General features: G+C 33.0%; 1 protein-coding gene across 4 annotated transcripts in view; it reads left to right on the top strand.

Annotated features, from left to right (window-relative positions):
* Nucleotides 1-22,113, top strand: part of LOC143238032 (transcription initiation factor TFIID subunit 6-like) — a 43,550-nt gene that overhangs the window by 18,096 nt on the left and 3,341 nt on the right. For all 4 annotated transcript variants that reach the window (XM_076477931.1, XM_076477930.1, XM_076477929.1 and 1 more), the window contains exons 6-12: nt 67-242; nt 5,545-5,610; nt 6,782-6,859; nt 7,710-7,811; nt 10,505-10,629; nt 19,674-19,935; nt 21,760-21,930. In XM_076477931.1, coding sequence (XP_076334046.1) covers nt 67-242; nt 5,545-5,610; nt 6,782-6,859; nt 7,710-7,811; nt 10,505-10,629; nt 19,674-19,935; nt 21,760-21,930 — 980 coding nt within the window. The remainder of the gene's footprint in view (nt 1-66; nt 243-5,544; nt 5,611-6,781; nt 6,860-7,709; nt 7,812-10,504; nt 10,630-19,673; nt 19,936-21,759; nt 21,931-22,113) is intronic.

Raw genomic sequence — 22,113 nt, forward strand, 5'->3', positions numbered from 1 at the left:
TGCACAATTCTATGGATTTTTTGCTGTGACGAATGTACTTGAAAAAAACTGTATTACTTTATTTAGTGTCCAAAGAACAACAAAAAGCAGAAAGTATAGATCCAGCAATAAAGGTGAACAAACCTGGAAGCAGTGGATTGACCCCTACTACAGGAAAACCTGCTGGAAGTGGAAAGAAAGATAGAGCTAGACATGTGGAAGTAGTCAGGGTTAAGCAGTTAGCCACGCATGAACTCTCTGTGGTAAGAATAACTTTGGATTCAACATTATAAATTACTTTGATGTATTGTCATAGCAAACATTACCTCAGACAACAAGATACCCTGTTTGCCAACATTCTGAAAAAAATAAACATGCAAACAGGCCCAGTACTAAAATCCAATTTACATGGTGTGTTAAAAAGTTAACATTAAATTAAACTTGTATGTTCACATTTTAAGAACTTTTAGGCTACTGTGATAAAATATAAATTGTTGAGCTGTTTTCTAGGTATATTTTCTTTATGAGAATTAATATGAAGATATTTTCTGTGTTGTTATTAAAGCTTACTTCTAGGCTTTCAATCCTTATTTATTACTGTAAGTCTGAAAATTTTGACTATAAATTAATTTATAGCAAGTTTTTTTGTTTCTTTTAATATCACCAGTTAGTAAAAATTAAAAACTCAAATTAAAAATACCACCATTAAAGTTTTATTAAAGTAGCCCCACTTGGACTGAGCCTTTAAGCAGATAAATGTAATTCTGAAACCAATAATCACGTTTCATATTGTTCCCTCATTCAGTAATATTATGCCAAAAAATTCCTACTCTATATATAGCATTACTCATCAGTAAATGAGTGCTATACACGATCAAATAATCATATCATTACTATGGTCATAAAATATTGTAAACTATTTCAGTAATGCCACTTAATTCATCATTTTATTAATTCTTAATACTGAAATTAAATTATATTAATCCCTTTTGTTGCACATTATGGACCAATTAAACATTTACATCCACTAATTGCAAAATTTGGATTTAACTTCACAGCCACCAAAAAAGTTTCCCTTTATTGTAACATGCAAGAATATCCCCCTGGGCTTGAAACAGTTGCCAGACCTGCAAATATGCTGCCATATGTGAAATCTAGATGCTTATATGCCTCATTACAAAAATGCCAACTTTGCAGAAACATGTACAGAATCTATATAAAGACACCTTCTTTATAGTATGGATATCATCTAAATTTATTTTATATTTTGTAATGATCTTGGTCTCTTATTGACTATTTTGCCTATATTTATACCATTTACTGGAAAACACGTGTCTAATTTTCTTCAGTTGTTTCTTCATTACCCACTATGATTTTGAAGGAATATTACTGTCAGACAGAGAAAATACATTTTATTTCAGTGCTGAAAAATTAACACAAAAGATCAAATTCATACTTTCTTTTTTGTGGATAATTAACACTTTTAGGGAATCAACCTGAAAATTAGTTGCACAGTAAAAGGGTTAATATATTGCAATGTGTTGGCTGGACTATTCATAATCAGTGACTGTTGTTACTACATTGCACGTGTAATCAACTTGAAGCAGAAGCTCAGTCTATGGATAGTGTATACTTAAAGTTAAAGCAGCACCACAGTTACTAAAGCATGTATTTTGATAGAGGTTTCTTTTTTGGAATACTGAGATATTTCTAGCTTGTTAAATGCTGGCTACAGTGAGTGGATTAATCTCTGTTGGTTTATTATAGTGTATTTTGACTAAAACACTGAATTACTGGCTTTCTATCAGTCTTCTGTAATTATCTTCTACAAAACCCAGGGTATTTGTAACATTCTGATTAGAGAAAGATTAATATGCTTATTTTTCAAACAGTGTTATACGTTTTCGTGTAGTTTATTAACATTTCTAATAGACCCTTAGAAAGTAACAAGTTAACAAAGTGCACAGACCACTACTGCAGATAGGTACAAGGTCTGACTTTAATATTTGCATTTGAGATACTCAGTCTTGGTGATTTTTGAAGTTGGGTGTGAAATTGTTTTCCTTTTATTAATTTTTTATTCATTTTGGTTTTTTAACTTTACATTTTTATGTACTTAAATTTTAAGTAATTGAGCATGAGACATTACTAATTATTTTGTAGTTTATTTCTGAAGATGTTCTACATCAATCGTGTAACTAGTACAACTGATAAAATTCAAGCTTTCCTACTTGAAAACCTATTGGTTTTTTATTACAATCCAAATTCAAAAATAAATCTTAGTATGAAAAAAATCAAAAATTTCTAATGAAAACCAATTCTAAAACTCGTATGAATTAAACTCGGTAAAATTTTATTTAAATTATTAGCTAAAACATTTTTCAAAATCAATTTAAAAAAAGTCTCAGTATAAATTTTATGCAGAAATATAATTCTAAAAGTTACAAACCAAACTTTATAGGATTGTTTTAATATTGGTGAACCTTATAAGCTATTTGCTTTGAATGAGGTCTGGTGTGGATTCGTTATTTTAAGCACTGAGAACATTTATAATCAATGCACAAGTGCATTGTGTGTAATGCTTGTGTGTAAATAGCTCATAACATGAGGTTGTCATTTCCTAAAATCATTTAACAATATATTTTGATGTTTTTTAATTGAATTGTGACAAAGTTAGTAAAAAACCACATATTGGCTTCTTATTGTTTAAAAACTTAATGTTCAAAACAAATCAATATTATTATTTATTGTAGGGCATGTGACAAAGCATCAGTCCTAATTGCTATACAGGTCAGAGCTACTTTGTTTTCATAGCTGTCACATTAACTCTGAAAGTTTTTGGAGTTACATATAGTCATTTTTACTTAATGAGAAATGTTTATTTTGTCAAAATTTTAATAATTTTTGTACTAGAAAAATAGGGGTTAAGTATTTGAACTCCCAGATGTAATGCAAATCATCTGACACTTGAATTTTGTAACTATTGGAGTGGAAACTAGTGCAACCAGCATTGTATTCAAGAAATGTTCATATCTATATATGTTTGAATTGAAAGTGTTTTATGTAATGCTAATGCTTGAATGCAAATTATCAAAATATTTCCATCAGGTACTGAACTGTTGCAGCCTTCTTAATAAATTGATGTTTTTACTTTATTTTTGTATTTTTTTCTAAAAATAACAAAAGATAACATAGCAATAATTGAAATAATTTGGTTATGTGGGGTTAAAATATTTCATATAGTCTGTTATGCAATGGAATTCCTAAAACTGTTGAAGTGGCCACACCAATTTAAAGATTTTTAGACATTTCAGATTCTGACCACTTCCATTCCTGTTTTATATTTTATTGTTCATGTTTATTGTTGCCTTGTATTGCAAACTTTGATTCATCCTGAAAGTGCAAATGTTTCCATAACCCATTTAAACTTGTTAATTTTTATGTAATTACACATCCATTGGCATGCTTCATTCTAATGTGTATCTTACTGTTCTTGAGGAAATTTTTACAGCTTTACTTTCAGTGAGGTCATTAGTAAGATGTCTATTCAGTTGTCATCTGTCATATAAAGAACATACCCTGAGGTACTTAATATGACTTTTGGTCATTTTTCTTCCTTCATCATTTCTCTTTCTAACAGTATCATTGCCATATTTCTTCTCAAGAGTCTTGCATACAGCTCACACTAAATATGAAGTCTTACCATAATTTTTCACATGAAGTGTCCTTGACCAGCTAAAGTTGATTTCTTCATGTTTATAATACAATATTTTCAGCTACTAGGTAGCTATGGCTTGTTACATATTACAATTTATCTTAAATGTGTTTTCAATTTATTACATTAATTATAATTTCATTTAGCCTGAAACTGAATTATATTTGAATTTGAATTAAGAAGTTAAATAGATGTTTAATATATCCAATTTATGATACTTGCCAACAAGATTGATACACAGATTTCTCTAATACAAATATATTTTAATATACAAACAATAACACAATGTACAATAATGGTTATCACAAGTAATGACCTATGTACAAAAGTTTAACAAACTTACATGCAATATCAAGTCTTCTTTCTGGTGTGGAACTTCCTTGACGTCTTATTAAGGGTTCAAGATGAGCAAGTTAATTTCGAGTTGATGTAGGTACAATTGATTTAACAGGGAGCTAGATAGCTCTGGATTCTTTTGTTGTCTCTGATCGCTAAAGCTTGTAATGTTTTCAAAAAAATACTGCTGTCTGATGTGAATCCATTTAATTTAAATGTTCATGTTTAATAAGTGTTAATAACACTTATAACTTCCAAAGTTTGTGGTATATCAACTGTAGCAAACTAGTAATATATACTGTCTCTTGGAGCATTGTATTGGTTATATTTATAGGCATAAGGAGAGTTTCTAGAATTTTCAGCTTGAAAAATAGTACTGATGATACACAAGCATTTAGATACACACAAATATACTTTTATTTTTACACTTAGAATTTTCTACAACTTTAGTGTACAAGCAAGAGTTGCATGGTACAGATTTGACAGTACAAGTTATTTACATTTCTGAATATAAATTTAACTTAAACATCAAGATTAAAATAGATGCTGAATTCACATTACTACCATAACTGAGCATGGCTTGAATGCCTGTATTTTTATAAGCTTTGTTATTGTGACACGCTTTGGATGGTTAACTAATTAAACTGTGTATTTCTGTAGTATTATTTTTCTCCTCACTCTTGTTATTGTATATGAGCAAGTCACATTCAACATTAATGTAGTATTTTTAAGAGGAACTTGAGTATCTCAAGTATCACAAAACTATTGTTTACATTTCTACTTTTTTTGAATAATAAAAAAAAAATGCACAGTATAGTACCTTAAAAATAATTTGAAATTACTATCAAATTAAATAGGTGTTAAATAGCATTAGAGCAATGCCAAATTGAACTCGCCAAAATGTACAAGTTTTTAAATATACAAGGTTTTGGAAATTATAAGTGATTAAAAGAACAATTATTGCAATTATTATAAAATTTAAAGAAAAAATGTAAAACCTTTCGCAACACTTTTTATTGTAGCTTGTGCATTTAGGTATTGAGCCATAATGATAATTGTATGATATTGCAAAAAAAATTATTCTTATCACCGTATTTTATGCCTTGTAAGATGCTACATCGTGGAAGATACTGGATAACAACAGTCAAATACATCATATTCTTCACAGTATATAGATAATATTAGTTAAATTTAATGTTTTATGCAATTGAAAATACTTGTAATTGGTAAGTAATGATATTATGATTTGTGTAAGAGACCATTGTGAGTAGACCCTAAGATGCATGAGGATTTTTCAAGATATTTTTAAAGAAAAAAGGTGTGTCTTACAAGGTGTAAATATGGTAAGTTATGAAATTCTTATACTTCTCTGTGCTTACTAAATCAAATACTTTCACACTTAAAATTCCTTGTTCATTAATTATTTGGTGTTTAAAAGCCACAACTCTTATTGTTTGCAGAAAGAATTGATCTTTTTCCTTTTTTATATTTATAATATGATTTTTGTATAACAGGAACAACAGTTGTATTACAAAGAAATAACAGAGGCCTGTGTTGGTTCAGATGAAGTTCGTAGATTAGTGAGTGTTTGTTTTATATAATTATTTGTTGTTGTTTTTTTTACAATGTATATTAGCATCAATTAAGAGAACTAATAATTCTGAAGCTCCAGTAGGGGTAATTATAAATAAGTTACAACTGTACCTGTCTATTCTTTAAACCTCTGCTAATAACTTGAGTTTTAATACAGATATGTTTTCAAGTGCAAAAGATTTGTGGAGAAGATTTGAAGTAAAATACTATACATGTTGATCACTTGTGTAATTTATTCACTCATACTTACCTTAAGCAATATATATATACAGACATGTAACACAAAAACATTATAATGAGACTACAATATCAAATTTTTTTCTTCCATTACTAGTCCTTATTGTCACCTTTAAGTCAAAGGAAAACACGTTAGGGTTATTCCATCTATCAGACAAGATCCAGATGCCAACGTCAAACTAGCTAGTAACTGAGGAGAGTCAGTTTAGGGTTAAGAGTTAAGTGCTTGAACCCACAACTTATTAACTCTTACTGTTTTTTTCTTTCTACATCCAGTTGTGGAAAAGCAGTAACCCTTAATATTTAGATATGACCTTAAAGTAGAATCAAATCACACAAAAATTCTTCAGTTTAAAACTCTCAACTTCCATTTTTTTTTCATATTGTGAAATGTACAAAAATGCAAAAAAATGTACTTATAAATAGATCACCCTATATTTCTCCAAGACTATCGGAGCTTATAAAAAAAATTCATACAAGACTGTATATTAAAAAGTAAACTCTTGACCATGGAAACTGCAATGTGGAGAATGTAAAAGTCATTTATTACTCCAGATCATCCTTTAAAATGGTTAGGTTTTCATTACCAGGATGGAGGAAACCCAACTACAGGAAGCTGGGTTTGTCTCAGCTCACCAGGCTTCTACTTCATGTAATTACATTCATGTCATTTAGATTATATTTTCTGAAGAGTAAATGAATTACTATTATACTCCACCTTGCTTTTTGACTAAATTTTTTTTTTCCTGAGCACTGTTGCTTCATACACCCACGTTATCCTCCACATGCTGTGCATTAAAATGTTTAAAGTATGCTTTTTGTATTGATGATTGTTAAATGAGTTATTTGAAGTTAATAATACATTTTTATATAAGAGTATTATGTAACTCTTAGTAAATGATGTATTCTGTTACTGTGTAGGAAGCTTTGCAAAGTTTAAACTCTGATCCAGGTCTTCATCAGATGTTGCCTAGTCTTTGTACTTTCATTTCAGAAGGGGTAAGTTATTTTCTTAGTTATTAAATATAACAGCAGATTTGCTTGGTAAAAGTAATAATGCATATTTTGAACATAAAAAACAACTCGGAGATACTTTGATATTTGTTTTGTGTATTGATACACTATTCTTGGATTGCAATTCAGTTCTCGCCAGCTGTGGAAAGAAATGCAGCTTATTGAAATAGTGTATGTTGCTTCTTTCATTATAATTACCACTGAATTTATTGCAGTTATTTATATACTAATTGACATTATTGCCTCACTCATGTACATAAAAGTGAATTGTGCAGTGTATTTTAAATTTTAATATTTTGTGAGGGTTTTACAAAAACACGGCATGCACTCTTATTACGAGGATTAATTTGTGTTCTTGACTTAAAAGCTTAAGCAATAGTTGAGTTAGCACTTTCAACAGGGCAGACAAGTTACTTCAAAATATATGTTTAAAAGAAGATGTAAGTAACAACTGATGATATGTGTGAGGTATTTTAAGATATCTGGAAACTGGTGTATTGAACATTATAAAACCAAATCTAGTAATCACTGAGTTGTCAAGAACCCAGCATGAACTTGTTTTACTGCAAACAGAATATCTTTTCCACTATTATTTAATGCTTGTTTAATATGGTAACATATTAGTTTTACAGTTACTCTAAGAATTTTAAGCTGTTTTTAATAGTTCTAAAATACATGTTTACTCATTTATACTGTACTCTGTTGTTTAAAAGATACTTATTAGTTATGCTTTCATTTTTCTTAAACTATTTTAATTACTTATGTTCACTGTGCTAGTATTACTGTGTATTCTTTGTTAAAAGTGTAACCTATTATTATTATTTTTTAATAATAGGTAAAGGTAAATGTTGTACAAAATAACCTAGCATTGCTGATTTATTTGATGAGAATGGTTTTTTCCCTGCTGGAAAATCAGACTCTGTACCTGGAGAAATATGTAAGTTTGAAATAACATATACTTTGAAATCTATGAAACTGTTTTGTCTAATTGTGTATCGGTGGCAAAAGCATTTCTTGAAACTTAAAATCTCTCATTTCAGGTAACATAATCAGTTATGAGTAATATTTTGTGATTAACATATCTTTTAAACTTATTTCAAGGTTTTCATGTTTAATAGTGTAATATATGCAGAATAATTTGGAGCTGTCTTACAAATTTGTTAAAATGGTTGCCTAATTTTACTGTTTGTGGCTTATAAGTTAAATCATGTAAATATTTGCATTGGATTTAGAATTATATTTGTTTTTTTTTTTTATTTGTGAATTATATAGAAAGTAAGGAAAGAACTTGAGCTATGTAGTATGGTTTTTTTTTTAGAAATTTGGCATTAGAGAGAATTTGAAATAATTAGTGATTAGATAAGTATGATTGTATTAATGTTAGAGGTAGTTGGATAATCAAAATATTTAAATATAAATTAGGAACTGCTAGAAGCTTTTGCTATATACAGTTGGCTTAGAAATAGCATTTTGTATGTATGTTGGGGAAATTTATCAAATCTTAGAACTGGAAGAAGTGAAACTTCAATCACTTGTTGTGTAGATTTTGTATGTGACTGTATGTGATCAATGAAAAATAGCAGAAGCCATAAAGATAAGTTTAAAAACTATCCTGAGAGCCATGCTAGAATACAAGGATTAAGGCAAACAAATGACAGTGATAAGACTCCTGTAGATGTTTAAAAACACTAGATTGATAATCTGTCCAGGAAAGAGTTGGGTACAAATATTTGTGTATATGTGGTTTATTGACTAGTGGCTTGATTTCAAACCGTAGTGACTAAACAGATGAAAGAATGCAGGTTGGTGAAAATTTGCCACACATATTTAAGACACTATTTGTAGTATTTTGTTTTAAATTTAACAAAGTTTATGGAATTTTTAAATCATAGTTTACATTATGATGTGTTTATATATGTTTCTGAGAGTTGCATAGTTGTAAATAATCGTGATATTTTAATATTATTAATTATGATTCATCAGGGCTTGTTCTTTTGTTGATTCTTATCTGAAGCAACACTTTTTAATAATATTTGTATCATTTGAAGTTCTATTTCCTGTCTCTTAGTTTGCTGTAAAATATGCAATCATAAGTGTGCTAAATACTCATTTTGTACATAAACACTTTTGGGGATGTATACCAGCTTGTTTTCAACAATTCTTACTGTGAGTTGTAGTAAATACTTATTGGTTAGTTGTGTGTCCTCAATCTCTGTCACTTTAGTAGCAGAGGTGTTGGGAGTCGGGTATTATCATAAGAACAAAACATAAGTAAGAAAAATATATACATATTCAGTGACTAACATATGGATCCTTTTGTGATAATCAGAATTGTTTTTGTGGTGTTTTGCAAGTTTGAGGTATTTCTGAAGTAGAAACTTTGTTTTAAAACAGATTGACTGCATGTTGTCATTATGTGACAAATGGATTGGAAAACCATTGTTTGAGAAATATGCAATAAAAGCTTGTGGTTGGAAGTAAGAAAGTAAAGTTACTCAATTTTGATCATATTCTGTCAAACAAAACACTTGTAGTAAACCAGAATAGATAATTTTTAGTGGTGTTATATATACTTAGAAGATGCACATTGAATGAGAGAAATCTTGTTAAACTTTCTGACAGATATTGACTCAAGGTTTTGTATATTTTTAATTTGGTAAGTGACCATATGAATCCTACTAGATTAGTAGCAGGGTACTGTAGGGACCAGTTAGAAATGATGCTGGTTCATTTTATTATTGTAAATAATCAATATTAAGACTCCTTAATAGGGTTCTTTCTGTTAAAAGTTATGAATTTTATAATGTAACAATTATGAATGTTCTTGGTACTCCAAAATTACAATGGAGGTACTTTTGTAGAGAATATATTTTGTTATTTGTGATACATTTTGTAAAAGTTACTGAGATGTTTTGTAGTAAATTTAGTATTCACATAAGATTATTTTTAAATTGTGTTTGGTCAAACTTGTTGGTGTAGTTCTGTGATATTTGTTTTTGTTCATGAATGTTGTTAAAATTGATTATTGTTGTCGATTTTAACTATTCTTACTATATCTCTGTGACATTATTATAGAAACTTCAATGAAGGGTTTTGGCTTACAAAAGAAAGTCAAATAATCAGATGCTAATATGATTAACACTACTAATAAAAGAAATTACATGAGAGTGGTTTATTTTACTATATTTAGGGGTAACCGTTACGTTCAGTGAACGTATTATGTAAGCAGCACCAGCAGTGCTAAGTAACAGAATAGTTTTATATAGTCGTTTAATTTGTGGGTATGTTGTCTGGAAAGATGTTTAAATTCTACTTTTTATTATTTTAAATTTAGGAACTATATTCAATTAAGTATTCTAATGTTTAAATTTTTTTTCTTTTATCAACAAATCTCCAAGATAAATTACCAAACAAAGTGAGAGTCATCTGTCAGTTCGAAAATTGTATTATAAAGATTTATATATTATATCTTAAATTACCAATTATCAGTGTGCTAAAAGTAATTTTCTGTTACTATTGTGGTTTCTGTATTCAGATTCAGATGTACTTGTTAAGTTATAGACTAACAGAACTAATGTAAATTATGTTCATTGTGATGTTATCTGTCTCATTCTTTTCTCTATTTCATAGCTTCATGAACTCATTCCTGCTGTTGCTACGTGTATTGTCACGAAGCAGTTATGCAATCGACCTGAAGTAGACAACCACTGGGCACTAAGAGATTTTGCTGCCCGCCTGATGGCTCAGATTTGCAAGCAAGTATACTTATGTACCTCTGTTTTTGATTAGATTTATGTATCATTGGCAAAATGAATTTGAATGACTAGGTTTGGAAATGAGATATCTTGTGATTATTTTTAGTCATTTTGTGTAAAATGATTATTAATTAAGAATGTTGTTTGTATTTAGATTTTAAATAAGTGGTTCAGATGAATCCTTTTTTGTTCCAAACATAAATAATGACCTCATTTGTTTTCAGGCAAAATTAAAGTAGATATAAAAAATCAAGAAGTTTGAAAACTAGATTTTGTTACACTGTTTTCAAAGATGTTACATTAGTAACTTGTGTACAAGATTGACATTAATTAGACATCCAGTCTTTTGTAATTTTTGCTTTTCATTTTTATCATCAAATAGACTTGAATAGACTATTTTTAGTGACAAGATTACATTAATAAATTAATTTATTGTTTGATTATTGATTTTGGTTCCAGTCCATAATTTTTCCCCTTGTGGATTCCGTACATCAGTGGTTCCCAAACTTTTTCAGCTTGTTACCCAATTTAACATGCCACATTAAGCATGTTACCCCTTTCACAAAATGTTTTCAACATTGATATATATGGCTAAATTAAACTAGAGATATATTGCACTTTATTTATTACACTTTATTTATTTACAATTTATTTATATAATTTATTTACACTGAATTACACTTTTAATTATTGTATTTGATCATTGTGCATTTCTAATGAATATTGCCAAAGATGTCAAGAACATCAGTGGGATGGATGGAGTTGCATACTTGAAGCTAGTTTAGGAATTCTTGGCTTTGTGGTTGAAAGTGCCAGCCTGGAATCGTTTGCAACATTCAAGCGAGTCCTCTTTTTTGTTTTCATCCCCAGCATGGTTGAGAACCCCTTCTCACAGATATCGTTGTTGAGAATGATACCAACAACTTCAAGGCTCTCTTGGACAGAGTTGGCGAGTCAGCTAGTTGTGAAATCAAAAGGAATCTGCATTTTGGTTTTGGAATTTGACTTTCAAGGCTTCATTTGCTCGCATTGTGATCCACTCCTCCTTTGCAGGGAAATCATCATCATGAATGGCCTCATCAGGTACAGAAAAGGGATGAATGTTCCACTGAAGACTGGCTGTTTTTAGGTCACTCTCTGGAAAGTAGTGCTGCATGCTTGTTTCAAGCCCCTTCAAATGGTCGCTCATCTCTTTGTTGATGGTCTGTAAAAGTGATCCAGTATCATAACTATTCTCCTCAACAAACTGGTCTAGGGTTGGAAACTGAGCGATCACTCCTTTTTCCAAGCGTCGAATCCAGAGTCTCAATTTTCCCAGAAATGCAGTCACAGTGTGATAGGCATCAATGACAGTCGTGTTTTGGCCCTGGGTTGCAGATTATCACTGTTCAGCTCATAAATATGTCAGCCAAGTAACAAAGTCGAGCAAGCCACTCCTTATCAGTGAACTTGGTAGCAAAGGAGATTCTTCTTGTTTCAGAAATTCCTGAAGAGCCGTTCGGAGCTCAATGACTCGATGTACAACCTTGCCTCATGACAACCAGCGAACATCGGTGTGGTAGAGCAGAACTTGATACTGCTCTCCCATTTCCTTGCACAGCTCCCTGAATATGCGCGAATTCACATCCCTGGACTTGATGAAATTGACGATCTTCAACACATCTTCAAACACTAATTTCAGATTACCAGGCAGGCTTTTTGATCCAAGAGAGTACCGATGAATGATGCAATGATCTACAGAAATTTCTGAATTCACAGCTTGTATGAGGCCCCGTAATCCACGATTACGACCCATCATCGATGGTGCTCCATCGACAGAGACCTAGATTAAATAAGGAAAACTATTATAGATTGCGTCAGTTAGTCATTTTTACTTATCTTTTGCGTTATAATTATATGGTTTTAATTTAATTTAATTTATTTTGGTACTTTAGTATTTCAGTACGACAGGCACGATACTTTTTTGTGAATTATGTATAAAATATTAGCTACACTACAGCTACTTGTACAATAATTAAAACTATATGACTATATGCCATGTAATTCATTGTATTTATACTAATCTAGACTTCATATAAACATCTCTCCCTACCTATTGAACGCTGTTCCAATCCAATCCATTCGTGGTAAAGAAACTGTTGATGATATTGAAGATATCTTCTCCCTTCGTGGTTGTCAGCAGATCTTCGCATAATAGGAACTCTTCTTTGATCTTGTCCTGGTGGACGTAACGAACGAACCCAAGGAGAACAGCACAACTGGCTACGTCACATGATTCATCAAATTGCAAGGAGAATTTGCTATATGAGCTTTCCTTGATCTCTGTTGTAATTTGGGACAGAATATCTGATGCCATGTCATCGACTCGTCGGCGGATTGTGTTGTTTGATAGAGATATGACACTCAGTTTCTTTGCTTGATCCTCCCCACATACCTTGCTTACCATCTCGTATGCACAAGGCATAATCAGATTCTCTGCAATGGTGTGGCATTTTTGTTGTTCGGCAACTTTATATGCAACAAAGTAAGATGCTTTGACCGCAGCTTGAAGCTTTTGGGCTTGAATTCCAGATGAACCGAACTGGATATTCTTCAGTGCTACAGCCTGGTGCTGAAAATAAGCCTGATCCTCATTTTGAAGATTTGGATGGCACTTCTGGAGGTGAGCTGAGAGTTTTGATGGCTTGAGGCTTTCATTTGTCAACACTTTGTGACATACTACACATTGTGGCCGATCCTCTCCACCAGAAGGTAAATTCACAAAGCCATAGCGAAGAAAGGTGTCAGAGTAGGTGCGCTTTTTAGACATTTTATTGTTTAATCTGCAGAAAAAGAAAAAGAAAAACTGCATAAAAAAGTGTGAACAATGTGAACTTATTATTTATTTTTTCATGGCATTCTAGATAGCATTAAAAGAGCTTATTCAGCATAGGAATGATGTAATAGTAGGTAAATACTAACTATACTGCACAGGGCAGTACACATACATACCAGGTTTTGTCTACCTCGGCTGATGCTCACATAGAAACTGACAGTGTGAAATAGAGGCAACCTCAGGCAGTGAGTGACGCATACTGGACACGTCGATGAGTCATCAGGGTTACTGAGTGACTTGTGTTCTGAAGCATACTTGTCAAAATACTTTTAGGTTACCACACACTTAGATATATTTTTTCTTTTCTACTACTGTATATTAGTTTTTGATGTTTATTGTTATTTGGTTTAACTTTATTACATACTTAAAATAGGTTTAATTTACAACTTTACATACGAAGACTAAGTTAACATTAATCCTAATACCAGCTACCTCAATGTTTTCTTGATTTTCAGAATTTTAACTTTTTTTCTGTCACCCCTCCATTACCCCTGATAAATTGTTAAACCACTGCCGTACATGGTTAGAGGACCTCCCAGGGGAAGGTTCCGATTTTTCAGTTTACCTCCTCTGGGATCTAAACATCAACCCACTTGTTTGCCATACGTGGCAACTCCTGAAAGGGAGGAGAGGATCCTGGTGGTTGAGGGGTCCAACCCTAACACACCACTTTGATCATGTATTTCTGTAGATGGGCAGTCTTGGGATGCCCCCCAACCCCTGGTCAGTCGGCTGGTCCACTTCGGCTAGGGTCAACCAAATACCAGTGTTGGATGTTCTCACCAGATGTGAACATTGTATCTGATGCTGGTGTTTAGGTTTAGCATTCACAAAACCCTGGTGTTGCAGCAGTGTCCTTGTTTGACATTGAAGTGCATCCCCTTATAGGGCTCTATGGTGGGTGGGGTCAGTGGGCTCTGAAATATTTCTTTTTTTATTATGGATCCTCCAAATAAAAACTTTAAAATAGTGAAAAAAAAATTTCAAAGGTAAAGGACCATGTCTTGAAAATTCTGAACAGCAATCTTTAACTTCTGTAACACCCATTGTACCTCATTTTCTTATACTACATTCTCTCTCAGACAAATCTTTAGGGCAATTGTCTCCCTTTTTCATTCAGAAGGGTCTAGAGGGACTTGCTGGCTCCTCAAAGTCAGTAAAAAAGCTTTGCTCTGGTGACATTGGTGGAAACATTTGCATCTCAACACAGTGAACTCCTCTTGCATTCAAAGGCAATTGGGGGTATACCTATTGGGGTTATACCTCATGCTACTTTGAATTCATCACAAGAAGTTATTGTTGAGATGGATTTGAAGAACATCCCCAAGTTGGAGATTTTCCTTGTTTTCTCCACCCAAGGAGTTTCTGCAGTGAGACATATCTTCACTTGCAAAGATGGAATTACAATGCCAACCAATGTCCACTAATTGCTTCCTGCCATTCTGTATGTCTTTTCTTACAGGAAAAATTTCTGAAACCTGCCGATACAGTCACCTTTCAGTGGTTTTCTTTGTACAGCAATGACAGGCTGTGTGATGGATGAGTGCATGGAAGGGTGGCATTGTTGGTTGATCAGCATGTACCTACCCTGTTTTTGCCACTTGACACACCCTTGGATGCCATAGTCATTCGTTTCTTCTTGGGTTGTACCATCACTGTTTGCTCTCTGATCACAACCTTTCTCTCTTCAATAGTGGTTCTTTTACTTATTTTTATGCACCTAATCTGTCCTTTACTGCTGTTGATCTCTTAATTTTCTCCTCTTCACTCTTCTCCCACTTTTCATGGAGGGTTGATAATAATCCACGAGGCAGTGATAATTTTTTTAATAATCTTGAGAGAGACTGGCTGTGGTCAATGACACCTGATTTAAGTGCCCTGGTGGAAGCTGGATCATGCAAACTGGACCTCTTTCACTGCTTTCACTGAACTTGATCCTACCATCGTCTGTAAGCCATCGATAGATGACTGTGTGGCAGCAGAAACTGACTGTATTATACAAGCAGCTGCTCAATGTATTCCTAAAACCTCAACACGTTTTCCATGACATCCTTGTCCATGGTGGAATCCTGCCTGCTACATGGCACAGAAGGCTCAAAAACGAGCCTGGGATACTTTCTGTAGATATAACACACTTTCAAATTGCATTGCTTTCCAGCAGGCCCATACACATGCCCAGTGGGTAAGATGTCAAAGTCAGAAGGAATCTTTGATTAACTTCACAACCAGCATATCTTCTACCACTAGTTCCAAAGTCACATGAGACAAGATTTGAAAGGCCAGTGGGCAATATAATTCTTTCCCCCTTTCAATCTTGCTCTCTCTTGCCAGGAAGTAGGTGATATCCAGAGCATTGCTGATACTCTAGGTGAAAGTTTTTGCTGGGTATCTAGCACTTCTGCTTCTTCTTCCACCTTCTTAGCCATCAAGACTTGGGTAGAGTGATCACGTTTTTCCTTTCGAGCTGATTGTTTCTATGACTATAATCATCTCTTCACACTGGTAGAATTCAAACTGGCCCTTCATCGGTCTAGCAGTACATCAGTTGGACCTGATGATGTACACAAGGAAATGCTGCACCATCTACCTACTGCTTCTCTTACTATTCTTCTGATTGTTTTTAACTGGATCTGGCAGGAGAATGTTTTCCTGATGCCTGGCACCAAGCTATTGTCCTACCTTTCTCTAAGCTTGGGACGGATCCCCAGATTCCTTCAAACTACTGTCCAGTTGCTTTGCCGAGCTGTCTCTGTAAGACCTTAGAGAGGATGGTAAATGCTTATCTTGTTTGGTTCCTTGAATCAAACAACCTCCTCTTGCTCTTCCAGTGTGGGTTCCGATGACAGTGCTCCACCATGGTCCACCTGATTCAACTTGAAACGTCAATGAGAGAATACTTTCTCAAACGACAACATTTTGTATCAATATTCTGTGAACTTGAGGAGCCTTGTGATACAATATGGAGGTATGGGATTTTGCAAGACCTCTAAATATATGGGTTACATAGCTATTTGCTCATTTTTATTAAAAATGTTTTGATGGACAGGAGATTCCAGGTTCGTGTGGATTTGACACTTTCCTGTTCTTTTCTGCAGGATCTTGGAGTCCCTCAGGGCTGTGTTTTGAGTGTCACACTTTTCAGTATAAAGATTAATGCCATCACTGAACAACTCCCTCTTACTGTTGCAAACAGGGTCTATGTCAATGACTTTTACATCTCGTGTCAGTTGTTGAACATGAGGTATATTGAGCGGCAGCTACAGAGTGCCCTCAGTTGTTTACTGAAGTGGGCCACAGCAAACGGCTTTAACTTCTCTCTTTCTAAAACCGTTTGCATGCCTTTTTGCTGCCAACGGGGTATTCACCCTAATCCTGAACTCCATATTGGTGAAGTTGTGCTGCCTGTGGTTCCTGAGACAAAATTCTTGGAGCTTATCTTTGACCATAAGCTGATCTTTATGCCACACATCAAGCAGCTACAGTCAAATGTACAAGAGTGCTGAACATCTTCTGTGTCCTCTCTTCCATCACTTGGATATCAGATCAATGTTCCATGCTTAAGATATATCGTGCTCTTATTCGATTGAAACTCAACTGTGGGTCACTGATCCATGGCTATGCCAGAACCTCAGCCTTAAAAATACTGGGCCCCATTTATCATCAAGGATTTCGGCTCTGCACTGGGGCTTTCTGCACTTTCCAGTTCAGAAATTATACATAGTCTTGTGAACCTTCTTTGCACCTCCGTCATTTGCAACTGTCTTTACTATATGCTATGAAACTTCGTTTTTTATCAAAGCATCTCACCTGGGGCTGTGTTTTCCTTCCTCGGTGGTCCATACTTTTTCAGAACAGATGATCTGCCATTACTCCTTTTGGCCTCCATATCCAAGTGCAATTGGATGAATTGGGTCTGTCCTTGGATAACATTGTTGTATCCACTATTTTTAAGTCATCTGAGAAAAGCAGACACTTCCGATTGAAAATACTGTCTGTTATTTGCTGAACATCTTTCAAACCATCCTTCCATTCCTATTTATACAGATGGTTTGAAATCAGGTGACTGTGTGGGTTTGTTGTAGTTTGGTGGTTGCATGCAGAAACCTCTCTACAGCTTCTGTGTTCACTGTTGAACTATATGCTATTTCTCTTGCCCTGGATCAAATAGAAGCTAAGCAGTACTCAAACTGTACTATTTAATCTGACTTGCTTAGTTCTCTACTGGCCCTGGAATCACTTCATGTTAGATCACACCCTGTCTTGCCAATATTCAAAACTGACTGGCCCATTTCTCTTTAACATCTACTTCTATCCAGTTTTTCTGGATATTGGGCCACATTGGTATTTGCAGAAATGAGCTCGCTGACACTGCAGCTAAATCTATCTGCTCTGGCACTATCACCACTGTGCCTGTTCCATACATGGACTTTGGTCCTGTATTCAAGGCTTGGTTCCGAGCCAGCTGGCAGTCGACTTGGAGTGAGCAACATGAAAACAAGCTTTTTCAAATAAAACCCTATATTGGACTTTGGCTTTCTTGCTTCCTTAAGGATTGGAAAGAGGAAGTTGTTCTAACTGGACTACGCATTGGTCACAGTTTTTTAACTCATCGTTTTCTTTTACCTGAGACTGATGCACTAAGTATAGTCTGTGTAACACTCAGGTTACAGTAAGTCACATTTTACTTTCTTGCCATCGGTATGACTCTTAACGACAGCACCATTTTAGATGTGTTTTGTTCCAAGGTTTGTCGTAACGTGAGAGTGTTATTGGTGATGGTGACACTTGTCCACCTTGGAAATGTTTTTAATTTTTTAAACACCATTAATCCTTTTAATGTCATTAAAGTTTTTTTTAATTTATACATTAGACCTTTTTTAATGTAATTCCCTTTTAAGAATCACAGTCCATCTAGTTCAATATGAAATTAAAAAATAGCCGTTACTTTAAATAACTCAAAACCATGACTGGAAAGGCCAACTTCAGGTGACTGTCGGTGGTTTTTGAACTTACCTGTTAGTCGTCCTGGTGAGTTATGATAATTATAATTGTGCTACAGAAAGTCCTTTACAACTTATATTACTGTATTTTTCTCTTAACATTGTAGACTAGATGTAAACATTGGTTTTTTGCTTTTTTTTTAAACTTTGTTTTGTTTCACCTTAATTTCCTTTTATGAATTTTACTAAATGTACTTTTTATTGGATGTTTGGTACAGATAGCCTAACTGCTTTGTGCCATAAAACACCAACTGAACCAACCAACCAACCATAATTTGTATATGGTGACAACAAGACCAAAGGACATACACTTAACAAAAGTCAATTTTTTTTACACCTTTTTGAAACTGCTGACAGATTTGGCTTTACAAAAGCCTTCTAGTTCTGTGGTTGTTTATCAAATATTGTGAATTGTAGTTAGAATTGTTATTCCAGCTGATCATTGAAGAATTTACTGACATGTGTTCAGTAATTATCAGTAACATGTCACAGACTTTGTTTCAGGCTCCAGTTTCACATTTCTTTTGTATGAATCATAGAACAAAATATTCTAATAAAGACCAGATCAAAGGATTATGAACTCCTTAAACCTGAGTGGATGCTTCTGGTGTCAGGCTGAAAATCCCAGTTTACCCTTTGGATGGTGACAGTGTTCAATAACATTTGTGTGTGTCTGGCTGAAAACTTATCCAAACCATGTTGTTATCCTCAAAATTAAGAAAATTGAAGTTTCATACATTTAAAGAATTAAGATGATTGACTCAAATGATAAACCTTCTGAGGCTTGTCTGCATATGTAAAAATTGCATAGAATTTTGTCTCATTTTCTTACCCTCATGTTTAATGGAAGATTGAACTCTGCATGGCTTTTAATGTGAATGCTGTTGGTACATATAGAATGACATATTTTGAAGTACATCAATTGATGGTTAATTCTTACTCCACATTAGCCCATAATCACTTATTATAGTAGATACATCTTTATGTGTGTTTGATAAAATAAAGTTTCTTGATATCATTCATACTCTTCCATGAACATTTATGTGTGAAGTTTATTCTTGTGTGTTGGCAAATTGTAAGGTACATTTAAACTAACCATTTTATATCACTTTATCACTACTACTATGATGATCTTTATTTACAATCATATGAATTATACATTTCCTTAGGAGTTTTAACACAAGTACCAACGGTATTCAGACCAGGGTGACCCGCATGTTCAGCCAAGCTCTTCAGAATGACAAGATGCCACTAGCCTCTCACTATGGAGCTGTCTCTGGTCTTTGTGCTATGGGTCCTGAAGTGACGCGAGTGTTTGTTGTGCCTCGAATCAAGTTGATTGGAGAAAAAATTCGTCATGCTTTAGATGAAACACAAGTGAGAATTAACGTGGAGAGAATTGCTGGTGAACGAATCAAGCAGCTTATTTTAGTATGTAGCATTTATTTATTTATATACAGTAGTGTGGATATGATGATGCCCCTCTCTTCTTCATTACCACAGATGCATTTGTCAAGTTTAATTTTAAGTATATTTTATGTGATTTATTTGTACATTAGCTGGTGTAAATAAAATAATGGTTATATTTCCAGGATATATCTTTATTAACTTAATTCAGTATTTTGCTGTTACAGCTTTGTCATAGGCTGTTGAAATGTTCACTAAAAGTTTGCAAAGTCTTGTGAAGATTATACTTCACACATTCAAAGGTGTAGTATTCGTAGCTTCATGGCAGTTACGAGGTCCCTCTGAATGACTGAGCTTGTATAAAGAGTTAAAAATTAAGAGTAATAGCAGATCTCGTGTAATGATTTTGCTACATTTATTTCAGCGTATTAAGATTGAGGCTGATATGCAACTTTCAATTGTTCAATACACATTTTCATACCAGATTTCAAAATCGGAGTAAAAAATATAATTGACTAAATGAACACATAATTGCTGTCTTATTATTACATAATATTTAGTCAATGTAATTCTTACATCACTAAGGAGTTTCATTTGTAAAAACACTAAGAATTTATTTGCCCATTTTAAGTTTAAATTTGCTAAGAAATCATCATTCCTTGAAAATATGAATAATTTTTGTTTTTCAAATCATTTTTATTTCTTTCACTGCCTTTGTTATGACAGCAGTACTTTGCCACCATTTGATGATGATGATCTGAAATTTTACCATAAATGAAACTCAACCTTATTTCTATAACCAGTTGCTAAAAACAACAGAAAACATTCTAATCTAGAGATGTGTCAGTATAAATTTTTTCATCCCTGAAAATATTTTCATGTTAAATAATACCTGTTTGAAAACTAGAAATTTTCTTCTAAGACATCAAGTTTAGCAGCTATAGTAAGAAATGCCATACTAATCAGATGATCAAAATTCATTTTATTGAGCATTATTGTTAAATTTATCATATTTACAATAATACAAAAATATATTTTTTTTGAAAACGAACTATATTTATTAGATAGATTTATCTCAACCAAGAATATTGTTGGAAAACAACCATCAAAAGACATATGGTGAATACAAAACAAATTTGAGACTGACTGGATATTTAAAATGTAACATTCAGAATCAAAATGAATTTACAAAATGGAGTATTTGTAAAGTTTTTTTGCTTTTGTATTTAATCTTAATGTAGAAGAGTAATTAATATTCTAAAACTTGGATAACATATTGTGAAAATGAAGTAAAGGATTAAAGATTAAGAGCAGATCAATATTAAACAGAAAGTTTGTATTTCACAGAGCACAGATAATCTATTTTACAGCTTCGAGCTTAATTCCAATTAACTAATGAACCAGTCAGACTGTTGATTACATTCAGCTATGTAATTATTCTCAATGAGACTTAGATATTTGGAATGATGGAAAATGGTATTAACCAAAAACACTTATTTCCATTTCAGTTAGATGATAATTTTCATAACATTCATTGATTTAATCAATTTTAATTAATTAATAATTTTACCTGAAATTAACTGATGTATTTGATGCTCAAAGGTAATTAAGTATATTGACTAAGCAAGTTAATTCCTTAGCTCTAGTGGCTAACAGTAGTTCAAATACTGATGATTTTGTTTATATTTCAACATTCTTATATTATGATTATAAATAACAAGCTGCTGTGTGCAGGCTCAACTCTTACAAAAATCAAAAGTGTATGTAGTTTGTAAGTTGCAAAGGTTTCATCTTTTTCATTTTAGGTGTTCATACTGATTTTCTTACTGTCCATATTTTTGTCATCAGAGGGCTGTTCCTCCACAACTAAAGACGCTCCGTTCTCCTCCTGATGATTTGGAAGAGTACAAGTCAGAGTTTGGTTATCTTGGACCCATGCTACATGCAAATGTTCTTGTTGCTAGACATCAACCTACCACTTCAACATCAACTTCAAGATCTTCTACAACAGTAACACAGGTAAAGGCAAGAGTCTGTTTTCTTTTTATCACATCTTGTGTACTTTTTTTAAGAGTGTTTTAATTCTTTACTTATTAGGGAAATTCTTAAATGTATAATATTGTAGGCTTTATTCCCTATGCATTTGTGGTCAGAGGATGTAAACTTAGTATACAGTTAGATTCAGATTTTTCTGTAGTTTAC

This window comes from Tachypleus tridentatus, chromosome 13 (assembly GCF_004210375.1).
Source record: "Tachypleus tridentatus isolate NWPU-2018 chromosome 13, ASM421037v1, whole genome shotgun sequence".
Taxonomy (NCBI): Eukaryota; Metazoa; Arthropoda; class Merostomata; order Xiphosura; family Limulidae; genus Tachypleus; species Tachypleus tridentatus.